The 19,666-nt window shown below is 39.8% G+C and overlaps 1 protein-coding gene across 3 annotated transcripts; it reads right to left on the bottom strand.

Moving 5' to 3' along the window:
- Positions 1-1,204: 1,204 nt before the first annotated feature.
- rev1 (REV1, DNA directed polymerase) lies at positions 1,205-16,526 on the bottom strand. 3 transcript variants are annotated; one of them, XM_015398188.1, is made up of 23 exons: positions 16,355-16,525; positions 16,169-16,270; positions 14,670-14,745; positions 12,958-13,090; positions 12,558-12,726; positions 12,028-12,468; positions 11,087-11,907; positions 10,242-10,340; positions 10,021-10,137; positions 8,837-8,963; positions 8,636-8,764; positions 8,409-8,563; positions 8,204-8,323; positions 7,905-8,125; positions 7,649-7,821; positions 6,263-6,492; positions 5,998-6,185; positions 4,747-4,977; positions 4,552-4,651; positions 4,257-4,444; positions 4,018-4,162; positions 3,289-3,391; positions 1,205-3,190 (listed from the first exon to the last, which is right to left on the bottom strand). In XM_015398188.1, the coding sequence occupies exons 3-23, from the start codon at positions 14,733-14,735 to the stop codon at positions 3,079-3,081; spliced, it is 4,068 nt and encodes a 1,355-aa protein (XP_015253674.1). In that variant the 5' UTR covers positions 14,736-14,745; positions 16,169-16,270; positions 16,355-16,525; the 3' UTR covers positions 1,205-3,078. The 3 variants fall into 3 exon arrangements, with proteins under 3 accessions (XP_015253674.1, XP_015253675.1, XP_015253673.1); XM_015398189.1 differs by having other exon boundaries at positions 4,257-4,441; positions 16,169-16,526; XM_015398187.1 differs by having other exon boundaries at positions 16,169-16,525.
- Positions 16,527-19,666: the final 3,140 nt, after the last annotated feature.

Below are 19,666 nucleotides of genomic sequence, written 5' to 3'. Positions count from 1 at the left end.
CAGATTTAGCTCTGAGTCGAAGTTTATCTAAACTTGTTAGAACCAAAATCTATTTATACAAGCTCTTCAATCCGTGCCCTTTGCCTGTAAAGTCACAGAAATAGCTCACCAAGTCAAATAATGGTAATTCCATCTATTGCCTTCATAAGATGTACAATATAAGTACCATTGGTTGCATTGCAAGGATATTAATACAAAATCTTTATATATATATATTATCACCATAAAATGATGTATGTTATTGTATTTTTCATGATAAATCATAGTAAGAGTAGTAAAAGATCATATTTTTTAAATTTGATCTGGGTCACTCTAACGCATGAATAATTAATTGAAATCATTCTGTCATAGAAGGCTGTATGTTTAGGGTTATTTTCCATTATAAGGGGACCTCTGTTAATGTGAAATATTAAACTACCTGCAGTGACGTTGGTATTTCCTAAAGCCAAAAACTACACTTTGCTAAGGTTAGTGTGCTAGAGTGGTAACAAAAATAGATGAGAAAGAGTCAGCTGTTCTGTGTACGTTTGACATACACCTTGTCTGATGCAAGCACCAAGCCCTCAACACAAAAAATTATCTGGTAATGATAAACATATTTTCTGATGTCAGCTATCAGAAGTAATCAAAAGCCTGACTTGCAGAGATCAAGATCTACCCAGGCCAGCACAAATTAGGTTGTGCTCTTTTGCCAAAATATGGTCTAAAACCCTCACTTATTGATAACCAAGTGACTTTGTTACATTATCTATTGCTGCACTGTAGGGTCAAGGCTCCACCTCTGCTATATCCTGTGTGGCTTAATGTACATCAGGGAAAGGAGACCTTGTACAAGCTGAACCCTGAACCTCCAATAAAATTACAATGAAGACAAGTTTGATGATCAGCAGGTCTTTAAACTGAACTGACAACCAGATTAACAGTTGTTATTCTGCCACAAGGTTTTTTAAAGAGGTTTTCACTGTATCCCCCTTCACTATACACCAGCTCCCTCATTCCTGCTAAAGAAAACAATCACACATGATGCTAATACCACATTTAATGGCTGAGGTTGCAAGCCCCCTATGGCTTATTAAAAGTTGTTCCTGCACCCCCTTCTACAAAAGACTACCTTTTATGACATTTTTTTTTTTGCCATTTGTGGTTTTCTTCCTCCAGTGTCACACAGGAACCTCTAATAAGTGAAAAGAAAGGTTAAGGTATTAGAAGTTTAAGTTTATTAACAAGGTTTAGAAAACTTACAAACAAATTCACAGCTTCAGGTCTTCAGGCACAAGCCAGTTTAGAGAACCCAATGCCGGCCAGTTTTTACTTGTGGCCATTTCTTTCAGGAAACAAGTGAAAGGTGATGAGAAGTAACATCTTAAAAGTACATGAAAACTCACACATTCCAGGTTACATTCAGACCGATCTGGTTTGCATATAGAGTTACTGCTTTAAGCAAACTTTTAAAAAGCTTACATTGTCGTCTTCTGTGAGGAGATCAGAAGTTGTTAGCTGTGTCTGACGAGTGCTTTCAATGATCGCTCATACAAGTTCAATTCAGAACATATATACAGAAGTGAAGTCATGTGCCATACAAGTGTTTCTGTAGTGAATTACAAAAGATGGGTCACCTGAATCTATGCAAATCCAGCATTATTCAACAGATTCAGAACCAAATGAAAACTATTTTTAAAAGGATTATCCCAAAATGAATGTTAAAAAAAGTCAGCAAATCTCTCATTTGTTGAAAAAAAAGAAAAGAAAAAGAAGAACAGAAATGCATAGGCTAACCGATTGCCATTAAACATGATGTCCTACCAAATTAGAGTGCTACACAGAATCCAAAGATTTCTATGCTGAAACACTTATGAGCATTTAGACTTAAGAGTTACAATTTAAAGACTGTTACTAAGAATTCACTACTGGTAAACAATACAAGAGGCAATCCCTCCACTTACATTTTGTTTAAAACATTTGACAAAGGTCTTTCAAAACATTATCTACACTTTATAACAAGATTTGGCACTTTTTTTTTTAACCTAAAAACAGACAAATATCACAGAGTGCAGCAGTTACGAGTTTTTTCTCCACAGAAAAGTAGGAGGAGTGCTACGAGGTTAACAGAATCTAAAAGTGATCCAAGAGTTTGGTGTTTTTTTTTGTTTAGACATGATAAGCCTTTTATTAAACACTAGTACCTGTACGCTAAGTAAACTGCTTTGCTGAAAATGAAACAGGATAAAAAGGATCTTTGAATGTTGCATTGCTGGGTTGGAACAGGTATGTAGGAAAAAACACAACAAATTAAGTAAACAGAAGTGTGCTGCGTTCGATTTGTTCTTCAAAGTCAGAATTTCAGGAGTCCCTAGTGAGAAAAAAAAAAATTAAAGAACACACATTGAATTCAGAATGCCGACTGGGAAAGCTAGAGATCCCTGAGCCATTCCATGTCCAGTATCAAATATGGCTGCCAGACGTATAAAACATTGTTAAAGTCGCAAGAATAACCTTTTTTGTACTTCTGAGAAGGATTCTCACTTTTAACTGTTGACACAAATTGGAACCTCCATTCTCATGCTTGTTCCTCCAGAGTTGCATCCATGAATTGAAACAAAGCAGCTGCGATAGGCTTGTAACAATTAAAGCACCTCAACAGTGTAATCTCATTGGTTTACCGTCCTACAATCACAACAGGCTCAACTTGGGTATGACATCATGCCCTGATCAAACTTGAGACAAATCAAACGCAGTGCTAAACATAAGTAGAAACAAACGTTACCAACAAAGCTGTGAGGATTATCAGCATCTTAATCTACTCCCAGTAGACGGCGAGAACATTTTGCCCTTCAGTTTAAGCTGCTCCAACATTGAAAAAAGTAAAAAAAATATGTACAAATAGTAACATACTGTACAAACTTAAAAAAATACAATAATGGCTCTTTGTTTTTCTGCTAATATTTTTGTTAGCCACTGATGGAACAGAAAGATGTTAGAGAAAAAGCCAGAAAAACATAAAATAATCATTCAGATGTCATGATTCGTTTGGTACATGTTAGATCATGGTAGAACAGAGGAACTTCTGTCTTCTTGTGTTCATGTGATCTTCAAGATGCTACCATAAGCCTGATGCACAACCACCTGGATGTTGTCCAAGATGAAGTCGAACGCCATGCTCCAAACGGACTCCACCGACTGCTGCATGAGCCTGAGGGAGAAGGACCGATACAAAACGGTAAGCCACATGAGAGAAGGCGATAAGAGAGAGCTAGGCTCTGGAAAAGTGTTCATATATGCAGTCCTGACCTTTTCATGTATTTGATGATCAAATCCAACTTCTCCAGATCTTTATCTTCAATCAGATCAGTGCAGTACTTCACTACCTGCAGGATGTCCTCCTCCATCGGTTCTAACCCCACAACAGACATTTTAAAATTTAACCGCTTGTGTATCACTATAGTAAAAAACAAAACTATTGACATAAATCAGAACAAAAAAGCTGAAATCTAAAATATAATTGTAAAATCTAAGTGCTCAATGCTATATCGCTTCATAAAAGAATACATGGAAGCTAATGTGTCACCTCTGTCTTGAACCTTGTCTTAAATTTTAAAATAAACACATTTTTGTATAAACTGTTAACAGAGTCAGAGTAAAGGTCGCAAAACAGTCAAAAAACAGTTTCAAAAATGATCTAGTCCAAGTGTAGACCTAAACGCAATTGAGAATCCGGAAATGGAAAAAAACAACAAAACCTCTAAAACCTCTAGAAGCACACAGGCAGAACAGCCCAACTCAAAGAGAATTTAAACTGTAACTGCAGCCTAAGCTGGTTCTAGTTTAGACAAGCCGATGCATGCTGAAATCTTCAGATTTCTGTTTGTCAAACACAACCGGAACCACATACTGTTTCCTTTTCTCTTCAGGATTATGCGTTGATCGGTCATGTAATATCCCTAATGAGGATATATAAGGACTATGTGGATGTGGATTGTTAAATTACAAGATGTGTAGGAATACGACAGTAGTAATAACCTGTTATGGTGGTGACCCATTCCCGTAGGAGTGTTTTAATGTCCCTCAAATCACAAGCTCCAGCCAACGTCGGAACAGGACGAGGGACTGACTTCGTCACAGACACCAAGACATTTTGCTCGGCAGCAGAGGGGTTAATTTTAGCCTGAAGGAGGAGAAAAGAAGTGAAAGCAAGGAGAGTTAGTTTGAAACAATGATTGCATAGAAATACAAATATCTGTAACCTTTGGTCCACTCACAGGTTCTTGTGGTTTCATGGGCAGTATGTTTTTGGCTGGACTGTTCATCACTTGTCGCCTCTTTAACGGGGAAGTCACTTTTTTAACGGGACTCACTCCATTCTTTCTCTTGTAGCGCCGCTTCACCCGCCCGACGGCAGCTCCTACAACCGCTGGTTTAAGTTGTAACAGAGGGTTTTTCTGCTCTGCTGCAGACCGGCCAAAAAGTGACACAAAAATAAATAAAAACAACACCCTTCATGAAGGAACAACAGCTGTGTGCTGGAGGCAGAAGGCAAACTGAGGGTTAACTCACCCGTTTTCACCTGGGGTTGGATATTGTTAGCACGGCTGTAGGCAGACTTCAGTTCATCCTGTAGTTCTTTGGGAAGGGCAGCAAATACATCCGGATCAACCTGCATTTAGTTAAACAAGCGGAGTGTCTGTGAGTTAAAAAAGAAAAACTGCTGGACAAACCCAATAAGCTATTTCCCAACATCTGCTTTTCAACCTGTGAGAAGTTTGGCAGTTCCAGTACAATTCCCAGAGTGTCCGGCTGGTTTGGCAACTGCAGCACCAGTGTTCCAGGAGGGGGGGCATTTAGGGCAGGACAGGGGTTAGGAGAGGGAAGCTGCAGATCAGGTGAAACGCAGTGATTAGGTCTCTCGTCTGTCTTAGTCCACGACTGCTCCACCTGCAACCTCAGCTCGGCTGGTAGGGCCTCCAGGACAGAACGATCCACCTTGGAAAGGATCCAGGAACAAAATTCAATCAAATACAGGCCAACTGAAATCAAAACCTACAAGAAGAACAAAGTTAAATTCTTAAATATTTAAATAAGCAGCTTATAAAGTATAACAATAAATTAATGAAAACATATACCCATTGTTATGTCAATTATTTCCAAGTGCAAAGACTCTCCACTACTCTCACAGGAACACGCAAAATTTAGGGGTGGGGCTAAAAAAAGCCTGTTTAAAGTTATAGTGGAGGATTTCTGCGAATTTTCGAAAAGACCCGCCCTCGCCACTCTAAAAAAAAATGCACATGCACATCTGTACCCGCACCTGAGGGGGCACACCCATTAAACCTGTGCAAGAGCCCATTTCTCCTCGTGCACAATCTGTTTACAAGTTGCTGTTTGCATCGCTCAAATACAGCTTTATGTAAACATATCACCAGAATGATTGAAAATAAGGAGGACCACTTATTTTGATAATCCACCCAGAAAAAGAACATCTTCCACTATACCTTGAACAGATATATGCTGATCAGAGTATAAAGTAAACTGCATTCTGTATTGATCTCACAACCAATGAACCAAAATAATATGACAAAACGCATATGAATGAGTATTTAGCATAGAAGCAGCCATGCGGTGCTTTCACCTCTGCCCCCAAAAATAAAATAAAACTTCCCAGCTCAATGAAGCTTGACAGTCTGAAGTGCAGTTTTACTTTGATTTAACTAAAAGGCAGCATTGCCAGAACCTGCCTTTTGGTAGTCCCTCTGTGTAGTCACCCTACATATATTAGATTCATATTTTAAGTATGATTCCATGTATTAAAGTCCTAATATATGTATTTTATAAATGGCATTAATATAATAATAATAATCTGCTAGTTTTTATACCAGGTGGAACTCCTGGTGTTTTTTTGAATTTAAATAAAAATAATTAGATCATTTTTGTCCTAATATCATGATACAATAAAGCAGTAGGTTTTCAACATCTCCCTCTTGATGTCAGAGATCCATCCTTTACCTGGGAGGGGGAAGGGATTTCTATGCTGAAGTTGAGGCGGGTCCTGGGATGTTTCGGCGTTTGTTTGCAGACTGGTGTGTCTTTGCTTGTCCCAGGGACTGGCTCGCCAGGCGTCAAAGGATGCGGGGATGATCTACTTGAGTGGACGGGTGCTGCTGAGGTCTGTTCAGAAGGAGTGCCTGCTGCAGCTGTAACACGTACCAAAATATATGTCAGGAGTATAGATGGAAAAAGAAAACGGCCAGAAAGGTAAAAAAAATCTGACCTTTATTATTAGTTTGGGCATTTAATCCCTGGCCTAGAAGCATGTCTTTGATGGAGCGTGTCCGTGGAGCCCGGCAGTCCTGTCCTTGGAGTTGATTTCCCTCCAGCTGTTGAACCTGAATGCCGACACCTCTCAGGTCTTGGACCTGCAGCTTCATGGCGTGTAGCAGCTTGATGACAGCAGAGGCGATGAGCTGCCCGCTGTCGGTGGACTGAGCCAGCATCACCGTCCTAAAACAAATGAGGGAACACTTTTTACCTTCCTATGAACGTTTAATCTTTAAGCTGAGGTTCGGGGTACATCAACCCGTTACAAGCACAAATATAAGCTGACTTTTTTTTTTCATTTTTACTGATTATAATAAACATTTAATAATTTGCACTTGTGAAATGTCCTGTAGATAAAACTATTTTGAAAATGGCAAAGAACTGATGTGGAGGCAAATTAAAACTGCCTTAACATACTCTATGGCAGGTATCCTGCAACCGTTAGTTGCATCTCCCTGGCCCAACGCACCTGCATCAAATGGCTTAATTACCTCAGTTGGAGTCAAGTTCTCCAGAGTCCTGCATAGGACGCAATTACTTGATTCATGTGTGTTACAGCAGAGGCGCATCTAAAAGGTGCAGGACACCGAACCTCCAGGACTTTATTCTGACAGTCCTGATCTATGGTCTGCAATAAGTTCAAACACACAGCCAGGTTTGAGTTTTCTTGCTTCTCTGTGAGATTTCTCTGCTCCTCATATCCTTATAATGGATGAGAGGAAAGATAGAAATACCATAAAAGTACATCTCAGCAGCCTATTTACAGGCTGTAGTACTAACTAAAGGATTGACAGAATTATATATTAGATCTGATTCCAGTGGTGATACAAAGTGTGGATGGGTCAAATTATTTCGCTAATTTATTAAGTAGTTTCCTAATGGAAAAAATGCATTATAGATCTTTTTTTAACCAGTTGAAGCTTAAACGGCCCCATAAGTTGTAGATGGAGCATTTTTACAGACAACAAACAGATTTCATACTAAAATGTACAGTTTTGGTTTAATTACTGCTCTGAGTGGGATATTTTCTAAGCAAAGGAAATGCCTTGGAGTCTCTATATTCCACTTAATGATAAAATTACTTAATGATTTATAATCCATATAATTATTTCCACCCAAATAAAATCATTTAATAGGATTCCATATCCTGTATGTTAATATTATGATGCACACAAGACTGTCGTCGATTAAGTTATATTGTATAGTTATAGTATGTTATATTATGTTGTCGATTATGCACTAGCAAACAACATTGAAGTTTTTAGCTGTAATAATAAAACGTGTGACTCTACAGAGGGTGTGAATACTTCTGCGAGGAGCAGATGACACTGATCCTTACTTGGCTAGATTATCACAGATGCCATGACCGCCGTATTTTGCCGGCTCCAGAGGCGCTCCCACCTTGCGAACCATGACCTTAAGAGTAACTCTACGACCTCGCAGGCCTGCCTCTTTCAGACGCCGCTGCACCTCCATCGAGAGATTAGTCAGGAAACACTCTGCCTCGTCGACCTGGAGAGTTTGAAGGCAGCAGGAACAGAAATCAAGCATCTTCTGGACAGACACATGTGAGGATAAAAGCTCGCAGGTCTAACCGTGGTAAAGCGGATATTGTAGTTCATGTCGGCAGAAACAGATTTTCTTTCTTTTTCAAAACGGACGGGTCGGTCGTCTAAACCCCTGCAGAATCGAAACAGGGTTTGTCCCGTACGAGGTCCGAACTTCTTCTGCAGCTGCGATAGAGGCACTTGCTGGAGGTCCCCACATGACTTCACCCCCATGACAGCAAGTTTTTTGGCCATAACGTGGCCAACACCTGGGAAAATAAAACCGATCAGTTAAACATTGATCACTTTGTATTCTGGCATACCAGCATGTAGTGCAGTGTATCCACCTGGTAAACTGGTCACCGGCAGGTCCCTGATAAAATCATCCACTTCTTCAGACCTGAGGAAGTACTGCCCGTTCGGCTTGGCCTTGCGGGTGGCGAGTCGGGCCAAAAGAATGTTGGAACCTGAACAGAATGAAGTCAGACTGAATGATTTATACATCAATGCCGCCTTCAATTATTTTACGCTGTGAGGAATCCCGGGGCGTACCCATTCCCACTGAAGCACAGCACCCTGTTTTCTCCTCAATATCCGCTCTGATGGCTTTGGCCAAATCATCAGGACTGACGCCAACCTCAGCAAGCAGAGAAGAAGCATCTATGAGCGCTTCATCACAGCTGAGAGCCTCGATGTCACAGGTGTAACTGGAAGGAACACATGAAGGTCAACATTACCTGTACAAAATTTCTAATGCAAGTGAGATCTGAGGTTCTCACCTGGCCAGGATCTCGTACAAGTTTAGAGCCACCTCTTTGTAGGCATCGAAATCATACGGGACGGACTGAAGCGAAGGGCAAAGCTGTTTAGCTTTGCCAAAAAACATCCCGTTCCGAATGCCTGCCTGCCTGTAAAAAGCAAACCAGATTCCCTTACATTTCTGTCAGTACAGGAGAGTGGTAATCATGATGATATCTCACCTGGCCTCGTAACTACAAGATGCGATCTCTGCCATGGACAGAGCAGCAGCGTCCTGGTCCACGCCGTTGCCATAGGAGTTGGGGGTGTCTTGTGATGGAGTTACGGACAGATCATCATCCGCTGTCTCTGATAAAAGCAATGATGGAGTCTGTTACGTCTTAATTGGACGTAGCCTGGCTTTAGTCATTTTTTAATCACTTCTGAAGCAATTTCTAGACTTCCTCCATAAAGTCCATCATAACTCTAAATGTGATAAATTGGGAGAATAGTAAGGAAGACATTTTGGATTTGGATTCTAAAACCCCATTTACAACACCCTCTGAAACCGATCCGTGCCGAGTTTGGACCAATCTTGGATCAGTTAACCGCGCCAAGCCCGGTTCCATATGATTGTTTACACACAATGCTAGCACTGTTCCTTGCCTCCTAGTGACGATCTACGGTACTACAGCTCTCCAGAGGTAAACAAGCAAATCAACATGGCAGTGCCTGTAACATTCAGGAAGCTTGATTATAATTATGATATTTCGTTGTTTGCAGAGAGTCAGGCGAAGAAGGCAGCCTTTGGTGAATTTACTTGACAGTTGGCTTTTGGAAAGTGGATACGACAAACGAGTCTACTCAGGGCTTACAGACGCAGGAAACAATGACAGATGTTGATGTTCATCACACTGCTAAGTAGAATCATCACTGGGAATGGTGTGGGACGGCGGTGAAGCTAGCATTTTTAATGATTTCTGAAATTTCATGATTATGGAGGCTGACTGTAAGGGGATGACGTGGTCTGCTCATGCGCTCTTTGTTATCCAAGAACCATGCCAGAACTGAACTGGGCCGCGCCCTACTGATGAACTAGTACCAGTTTGGCACGGTTCGGTTGTGTTTGGCATGGTCTGGTTCAGTTTTGCGTGGCATCAACAACAGTTATCTCAGTTACCGTACTCGGACCGATCTCGGCACGGTTTCAAAAAAGTAGTATAAATGAGGCTTAGGTCTTTCCAAGGTAGCCATGTGATGAACCTGTGGTTGCATTACCTCCTCAGTCCATATCCTGGGAGGCGAACAGACCAAAGTACTGCAGATATTAAGCATTGTGTCTTTGAGCTCCAAGCATCACAGCGATTTTGTCCACATCTGTACCACCTCTGGGCTCTCTGATTAAACAGCCTTGATGTTATCTCACCTGGCTGAGGATGAGTGTGTTTCCTCTGGTAGTACTGCAGCTCCACTTGATGGTTAGCTCCGGGTCTGACCGGGACTTTGCCCAGTCCACGGTTACTGGTAACAGCGACAGGCTTCCCTGCACAGATTAACAGAAATTTAAATATAAACTGGAACCAAATTTCAGATCTCTGCTATTCATTTGTCCCAGTGAACATCTATATATAAAAAAAATCAACTTGCCTTTAAGTTCTGGTCTATGTCGGATCCCCACAGACACAAAAAAGCAGTCCATGTCAATGTGGAAGATACACGATTTTACACTGGCTGCTACTGATGTGCCTGATTAAAAAACAAATAAAAAAATAAGAGTTATTTTTTGGAAGATGTTCTGCTAAAAGCACATAACTGAAGTGATTTTCCCTAAGAGTTATATATCTATATATGTCAAAATGCTGTAAGCATTTGTGATTCACCTTCTTTACTCTAACGCTAAATAAAATCCAATTTGAAAAATGACCTTCAGAAATCAGTTAAATATTAACAACAGACCCCCTGAGTTTAATTTGAACTAATTATAAATCCAGCTGTTTTCCACAGCCTCGAGATTTTCTTCAGAAAGTTGGTCAACAAACATCAGGAGTAAAAAATAAACCTGGCAGACTGATAGGAGATAGATAAGTTATAACAGGGTAAGAAAATATAATATCCTCAGCTACAAACCTCCCACAGGTATCCTGACTCAGGGAAACTGAACTCAACACTTATGATTATTTTCTTAAACATAAAAAAGGAAATAAAAGACATTGGTGTTGGATCAAGTCAAAGGAGTCTTAAAATCCACAGCAGAGATGTTCACAGACTGTAAGCCGTTTTTAAATTCAAGCAGAGTTTGTTCAGCTCCTGTCAATATTGATTGTTGCATGCATTGAGTAATCCTGATTTTGCATGTGTGAATGCAGCGTGTCCATTCCTCTTTATTCTGACTCTTTCGGCTCCATTCACAGTGAGAAAGAACACAGAAATGGCCCCAACAACAGGAATCCATTTACAGGATAAAACTGCATATAAATAAATTCCTTTCCTACCTTGTCCATGCGTGGATCGCTGACCCATAGATTTCCTCAGTCGCTCTTTCCCAGAATAGGACGGGCTCCCCTCCGTTTTTCGTTTGCTGTGAAGTTCGTTGACATACTCGGAGAAAGCAATCCTCCAGGTGGAGATCTGGTGCAAACGGGAATGAGAGTAAAACTCCGATATCAGCCCGCCGGTCTGATCCAGCAGCTGGTCTGAAGAAGTGGAGGTTGAAGGATCGGGCTTCGCAGTTACATTGTTAAGGGGTTGGGGGTCAGATGGATAAACTTTGTGGTGACTACCATTCAGTCTAACTGCAGAGTGTGAATGAGAACGGGATGCAGGAGTTTGAGCAGTCGGCTCAGAAATGGACTCAACCTGAGAGGGAGGTTGGAGACATTTCAGAGGGGGGTGGGGTTTACTGGCTTTTAAAGCCTCGTGAGAGGATAACAAAGGTTTAGATCCATAAGCGCCTTCTTGATGTGAGCCGGATAGCTCCGAAAGGACAGGAAGTGAGTCTGATTGCTTTGGAGGGCTGGGGGGGAACTCGTATGGATCAGGTTTGGTATGTGACTGCACTGTAGGACTCTGAGGTTTCTCTGTTGGACTCTTCGCTCTACATGTGGACTCGTCCCTGACAGAGGAGGATGGATTTGCAACAGGGAACAAGTCCTTTGGCTTTAAGGCACCGTTGAAATGATGAGCGTGTCCATTGGTCAACGGGGCTTCCTCCACGACAACTGAGGCCCCGTAAGGACATGGATCGCCACGCTCTTGCATTTCCTTCATGTTAGAATGGCTCGAGGTTTCCAGTGAGGTCTGTGGAACTCCGTTCCTGCGGTTCAAAAAAAAAAAAAAAGGCAAATTTAAATATTTGTTATTAAACATCACATAACAGTTTAACAGTAAGAAATGAAATATGCATCCAGCTGAGATTTTTATTAAAAAGGCTCACACTTTTAAGTCTTCTCCATGCATGTGAGCAGAGCTGGGAGACTTGTGCGGATGCTTTATGTGACCCTTGTTGGAAAGGTGGTTCCGGTGTAAAGATCCGCTCACAGGAAGGGAATCCGCAACCAGCTGACTGGATTTTAAATTACCCTGCTGGCGGTAATCCAGGTTAGCTTTGGAGATCTGGTGGATGGACTGAGGCTCAGCATCGTTAAAGCCGGGGACAGTAAAGGAGCTGTTTGAGGAGCCCCCACTGGGGGGGACAGAGGGCTCAGTGTTGTGCGCCGGCAAAAGGGGCTTTTGATGCATGTTCGGCTGAAGGGGACAGTGGCTCGGTTCTGACATCTCTGAGGCGTGGCGCAGAACAACGCCGGGGAAGAGCGTGTTCTTCTGTTTAGCATACAACTGGTACTTCAAGTAAGGCAGGAGACGGCCGGCCTTAATGCTGGATTAACCAAATGACATGTAGACATTTTTAGCTTATATTTCATGGACTTTGAAAATAAAAACGATTTTCTCTTGTACTAAACACACCTGTCAGTGATCCACTCCGGCCTGATGACCTTTTCCCCTCGGAGCTCCTGAATTTTGCAGTTGGGCAGGTTGCTAGCGATGATGTGTGTGGTTTTTGAGCGCGAGTAATAGACATGAAACTGACCCCCATGCAGCATCATCAGCCTGCGGAGCTCATCTGCACTTGGATCTGATGGAATAAATAAGACAGGAAGACTTTTGATTCAGTGATGAGAGTCCAAATCCTTTATGTTTTAGAAACATGGGTAGAAAGTAGTTTGTTCACCAATACAAATAAAAGTGGGTTTGGTTAAAAAGGCAAATTTAGATAAAATTAAAAGCCAATAAAAGCGGTAAAGAGGGGAATTGACTATATAAGAGGTACAAACTAATCAAACAAAGCATTTGCATGTAGTGTTACCTGTGTATCCATTGACATAAATAGCCACCCCACTGAAGATGCTGGAGCTTGTTCCCTCCTTCTGCTTTTCTCTGGTGGCATTGAGTTTGAACTGCTCGTCCAGCTTAGAAACCTTGGCAGCCATGTAGCCGCCCTGCATCAAGACATTCAGCAACGAAAATCCAGCAAGGGACAGTTAGAAATCCAAGAGAAATATAGACACAAATGTGTCTAATTCACAATTCATTTTTCTGTGACTGATAAGAGCAAAACAATTACAGAGGTATGGGCATTATCTCCAACAGACTGGGTGTAAACTTCATTAACATTTTAGCTTATTAATTTACCTGGACTGCAAGATGGAAATCCCACCCTGTTCACTGAGAGACCTTCTCTAAACAAGCCATGGTACATGGATTTCATTGGTTTATTCTGGCTGGGTATCAGCCAGGCCAATCTTATGATACCCAGATTGTTTTTAATTACCGTGATAACTAGAAAGTCCAACCAGTTCTGATAAATCTGCTGTTCTGTTGTTCTGATAATAACATGTATATCCTTCAGGTTCTTAGGCTGTTAGATCAAATGTATGAGAGAGGCTCAGAGGTTACAGTGGATTGCAAAAGTAATCCAACCTCTTTCACTTTCTTCCTTAAAGACCACAAACTTCAGTCAATCTTATAGGGATTTAGGTGAAAGGCTTTCAGATTTTTTTTTTTCTTTTAAAGATCAACTCTAAATCCCAGAACAGCCATTCAGTTAGGGATGGGAATCGAAAACTGTTAAGAACCGGTTCTGTGTGTTCCAATTCCATGGCACCGTTTGGCAGCTCGCTTAATGGTTCTCTTATCAGATCCAGGCAGCACTAGAGCCTAGCGCCGGGCAGGACGACTTACGTCACGTTTTTTACACAAGTTACGCACACTGCATTCGGTAAGTAAGTATGACTAACCAGGCATAAGTCTAGTAAAACAAAACAAAAAAACAAAAAAATGGTGCACCATCAGGTAAAGCGATCTAAACTTTGGCTTCATTTTAAGGAAGAGAAAGATGGCAACAAGGCGCTTTGCAAACATTGGATAGCAGCAATTAAATCAGCGGGAGGAAATACATCCAACATGCAGAAACACCTGCGCACACAACATCTATTAAACACGTATGAGAGCATGCATGAGCCCATTCCCTTTGTGTACGCTCTGTTTAAAAGTTGCTGTTTGCATCCCTCATCTAAGCTCGCTTTACAAAAGAAGATTCGCAATTTTCCACGATGTCACACTCACCACCGTTAAGTGAAAATGGGGGCGAGTACGGACTTACGGTAACATATCACCAGAATGATTGACAGTTAGGAGGACCACTTATTTTGATGATCCACTCAGAAAAAGAACATCCTCCACTCTACCTTTAAAGCAAGCAGTATTTTGGACTATGTCCCACCTAACTTTACAAGATCAGAAAGAAACACCTTATTATAGAACAGATTTTTAGAGTGCACATATAATAGCTGTTTTATGGCAGATCATCCTCCCTAACATTTGGATCTTTTCTTTGTTCTTTCTTCCCTTTTTATCCATTTTTTAAAAACAGTGGGATATTGTTCTATTACCCAACCTCCCTTATGACATTTCCACAAAAGAGGTCAAAAGAGGTGGAACACATATATTTTCTCCACTTTCACTTTACAGCGGATGTTTTTGGTTCTGTGTGAAGCCGTCACAGCTGGATGTACTCACCCTCTCTTCCCAACCATTGTCATCGCTGGCATTGGCTCTCTTTTTCATCCAGCCATCACGACTCATGCTGAGCTTCCTGTAAACATAAGACAAATTTTCCAATAAGGAAAAAAAGTAATAAAACAGCAAGTGAAAAAAAGAAAGTTATCTAGAGCTAAAGTAAGATATTCTGCAGATGTAAACATTCTTATCAAATCTTAACATCTGCAGACATTTAATAATAAAACCTCCTCTATACTGGATTATATTACACCATATATTGCACTTTAATTTAGATAGCTTCTGTCTGAACTTTATTTATTCATTTTATAGTAAAACCCATCTGTATATATGCTACAGTATTGTACATAACTGTAAAAACCTTTTTATAGTAATATCCACCTGTATATTATATTTGGTACATATCCAGCTGTAAATTGAGTTCATAACACTAGTTATCTATATATTATATTCATCTATTAATAAGATTCTGTTTATAATGGCATTCTATACTTATTAAGTAGAAACCCATGTCCTGTATTTATGGAACCATTATTTATCCTGCACTTGCTGCTAATGCATTTCTGGTTGGACCTAAACTGCATTTCGTTGCCTTGTACCTGTACCTGTAATAATAATATCATGTCCCACCCCATGCATGAAGCTGTTGCCGAACTGGGAAGCTCATTCAGTGACAAACTGCTGCATCCTAAATGCACCAGGGAGCATAATCACAGATCCTTCCTCCCAGCAGCTGTAAGACTATAACCATCACTGCTCCAAACAATCCCAATAATTTGTTACAATAATGCTGATTTTTGCAGTTTCTACATTAGTCAGTTAAATAACATGCTGCTGTCATTTTGCACATCTCTGATGTTGCTGCTATTTTTCACATATCCATTACTGTAAAAATATCCACAGCTGTATTATTATTTATTCTCCAGCTGCACAGTATTTATATTGTTAAAACACATTACAGCACAGTATTTTATTTATTTATTTATTTTTTATCTCTTCCCTATTATGTTATTTCTATACACTCTTCTAAGGTCCACATTTATGTGACCATATTTTTCTATAACCTGTTTGCTGCTGTAAGACCAGAATTTCCCCATTCTGGGACAATAAAGGGATTTTCTATTGTATTTTACTCTAAATTTCCCCACCAGTATTCTGACCTCATGCATTAATATGGTTTCAGAGCAAATGTTATGGCTGGCCAGGGGAGAGCCGTTAGCCCCCCAGAGGCATGTCTGGGCAGAGTTTCTCCCACTGACAGATCCAGCTGCTAACATTAGCCTAGCTGCAGAAATCAATGCCTTTCAGATCAGCACCGTGTCACTTCAATCAGAACAGCTGGAAATGTTTCCACTGTACTCTCTAAGCCAACAATGCGGGCGAAACGAGGCTGAAAACAATCATCAGAGAGCGGCTGTCCAACTTCAGCGCGGCGTTAAGGTGTAAACAAACTACCGCCAACTGGGGGAACTGGTTTGTTGTTGCTTTATTTGTTGTACCTTTCAAGCTGTCAGAGCAGGCTGCTGGCCACAGACTCCTCTCTCTCTCTGCAGATGCCGTGCAGGAGAAACGTTGCGGGTTGCTCACTTCTGCTGCTGCTGCTGTTTGGGTTAAACGAGGTAAGATGGCAAAGAAAAACGAAATGAAAAGCCTTTAAACGGGCAGCTAGAAGCCGCGGCCTTTACTTTGTTCTTCGGAAAAGTCCTGTTCTTGGTATGGTGAGATCCTCCTATTGTGTCACGCAGCCACGCCATGTCTCCCGAATATTTTTGGTCACCCTCCCAATCCTTTTGCTCTCCATTTCAACCGCCTGATCCATTTACCTCTTTTCTTTCTCTGAGAGCGTGGAAGCGAGCGGTGCTACACTTCCGGTATGTTTTCTTTTTCAAAATAAAAGCATACTTAAAAAAAATTATTGTTTACGGGAGGGGATTAGGGCCACTGAAAAAATAACTGATTTTTAAATTTTATTTCAGTATAATATGAGGGGGGTGGGGGAATCAGAATGCCGACTTTAATCTCAGAAATCTGACTTTTTTCTTACAATTCTGACTTTAATCTCAGAATTCTGACTTTTTTTTCTCACAATTCTGACTTTAATAATTCTCACTTTTTTCTTACAATTCTGACTTTAATCTCAGAATTCTGACTTTTTTTTCTCACAATTCTGACTTTAATAATTCTCACTTTTTTCTTACAATTCTGACTTTAATCTCAGAATTCTGACTTTTTTTTCTCACAATTCTGACTTTAATAATTCTCACTTTTTTCTCACAATTCTGACTTTTTTCTCAGTATTCTGACTTATTACAGAGTTTTTTTTTTATTGTTTAATTACTCAGTTGTGTGAAAATTAGGGTAGAAGTACTTTTTTTTTTTTCAAATGTTGTGTAAGCATAGTTGCTACCCACCTTTAAGAAGTAATAGAAGAAATACAAATTTAAGATCAGGATGAGAAAATACTCATAGGTTTAGTTCTAGTATTTCTAATTTTACTGATTTTATTCATCCTGTTTTCCAATAAATGCTAATTCGTTCATTATTCTATGGTTTATTCATCCTATTCGTAAACCCATTAAAAGCTTAGAGGGTCAGTTAGATTTATTTATTAGAATTAATCATTGACATTAAATACAGCTTCAATCTAACTGACCCTGTTCTAGACACAAAATATCTATTCTATTCCATAAACACTTGTTTTTTCTCTCTGCTATTTTAGTTGCATGTTTTAATGAACACTATGTAGATGTAAAAGCTTAGGGGCAAATATATTTTACAAATTTTTACAAACTAAAAAAAAACAACTAAAAATGTCAAGTAAGAAGTAATTTATTTCCAAAAGGCAGGATAAACCTAACTTCCGGGATTGTGACGTTCGTCCGTCAGTTTGACGAAGGCCAGCTTCTTGTTTTGCAGCTTCGCTCGGTGTTTTACCGCCACCCTGTGGACAGCCGAAGAATTGTTTTCTGAATTTGGCATATTAGTTAATTGTGAATATAAACACATTTAACCCATACAACCTTTGTCTGTGCATGTAGTCTATCTGCTTTCAATCATCGTACAGCTGGATATTTTGTTGCTGTCTGTTTGTCATCAGTCTTTTTTTTTTTTTTTTTGAGTTTTTTTTTTTATTGTACCTAACAGGTGTTGTGCCGAGAAATACCACCCCTGTCTCGGGAGCGCGCATCGCCCTAAACTCTTCCACGTTGATGGGATAACGGATAGGCAGGGGAGGGAATTTTCGCCCGACCCAGTTTCTAAGTTTAAGAATTAAAGTGTCAGAAATAATATAGACAGCTGTTGAATGCAAAAGTGGAAAATGCCATGCTCCACTAACATGATCCACTAAAACGTGTCTCCATACAAATTGAATGTATCTGTCCAACTACATTTTCAGTTTTAGGGCATTCATACATAAGAAATATGAAAAGACTAAGAATACGTTTAAAAGTTTAGTTTCGTTCATATTTCAATCCGTTTTCTCATCATTGTGTAAGTGTTTAGGGTGATGCGCGCGCCCGCGACAGGGGAGGTCATTCTAGGCAGGGAGGTATTTCTCGGCACAACACCTGCCACAAAAGCGTCCATCTGAGTTGCTAGAATCCATGGTGCTGCAGACATTTCACACAATGATTATTCATATTATAATAATGTATGGATTTGTAACTGACTTTTTACAACTAACAAGCATTTAATGGTATTTTCTAGTCAAATGTATATATTAATCGAAAAGATTACTTACCAGATTAAAAGCAATCCTTTAGTAACTGTTACTCAGCTTAGTATAAATGTTTGCATTAATAAAAACTTTGTTACCATGTAAACACAAGATGATAAGTCACTTTAAAAGAGGAAAAAAAAGTAATTTTTTTTATTTTGAACAAAAAACAGCACTAAATTTTTTATATGTTGAGAAGAAAGCTTCTGGTATTTGTGTCTTTCTAATTGTCGAGGCTGTTGCTCTATAATGTTAGTATGAATACACAATTAGCACCATATAAATGGAAATTGGAAATGGGAAACAGTATAGCTTATGTCAGGAGCTCCTTATGCTAAAGGAAGTATTGATAGGAAACACCCTACTTGTTTTTACTGGAGCAAAATGAACATATTGCATTTAATAATGATATACACCTTCCTACTCTCATATTTCTTTTCCAGTTAAGACAAGATGTTGAAACTAAAACCTAATAGAACTAGAGTGGCATGTAAAATGATGCGCTAGCGATTCATCTTAACAGCTCGATAAAGTGCAGTTAAACCAGTTAAAGGCAGATTAATAAAGTAAAGAACAGGGAAACTTTTGACTGCTTCCACACCATTTTCCATAATTCAATGATATTAAAGATATAAAATTTTGAATTTAAATTTTTTTTTTATTACAGTGTAAAAAAAATACCTGTATGTCCTACGTTTATCTTCTAAAGTATTCTAGTCTTACTAGCACAATTGTTTATCACGTTTTATAATTTTTCAAAATTGTAATTGTCTCAATAATTAAATATTGATAGCCTACGTTGGTGATTTAGATTTTCAAATATTATTTGCTGAAAGTAGTCACACCTTTTTAAAATATTTTCAAATGATTTTTACATCATTCACTATCAAAACAATTCAATTCAGTTTATTTATATAGTGCCAGTTCAATACACTTGACCTCTCAAGGCACTTTACAGAGACAATTCAACCAGATCATACAGTCAGATATGTTCAAAGTTTTCTATCTAAGGAAAACCAGCTGATAGCATCAACTCATTGACTCAAAGGCAATCCCTCACACCAAGCTTGCTTGTAGTGACAGTGGAGAGGAAAAACTCCCTTTTAACAAGAAGAAATCTCCAGCAAAACCAGGCTCAGTTTGAGCGGCCAATTGGGGTTCAAGGAGACAGAAGCAGAAACAGAGATACAAAAGGCAACTGTCAACCAGATCCACAGGTGGTCCCATCTAGAAACACACAGCCAGGCAAACAAGCTCCAAGCCAACTGTCAGATGATGA

Source organism: Cyprinodon variegatus, unplaced genomic scaffold (assembly GCF_000732505.1).
Source record: "Cyprinodon variegatus isolate N-32 unplaced genomic scaffold, C_variegatus-1.0 Scaffold916, whole genome shotgun sequence".
NCBI classification, from domain to species: Eukaryota; Metazoa; Chordata; class Actinopteri; order Cyprinodontiformes; family Cyprinodontidae; genus Cyprinodon; species Cyprinodon variegatus.
This window is presented reverse-complemented; position numbering and strand designations above follow the sequence as displayed.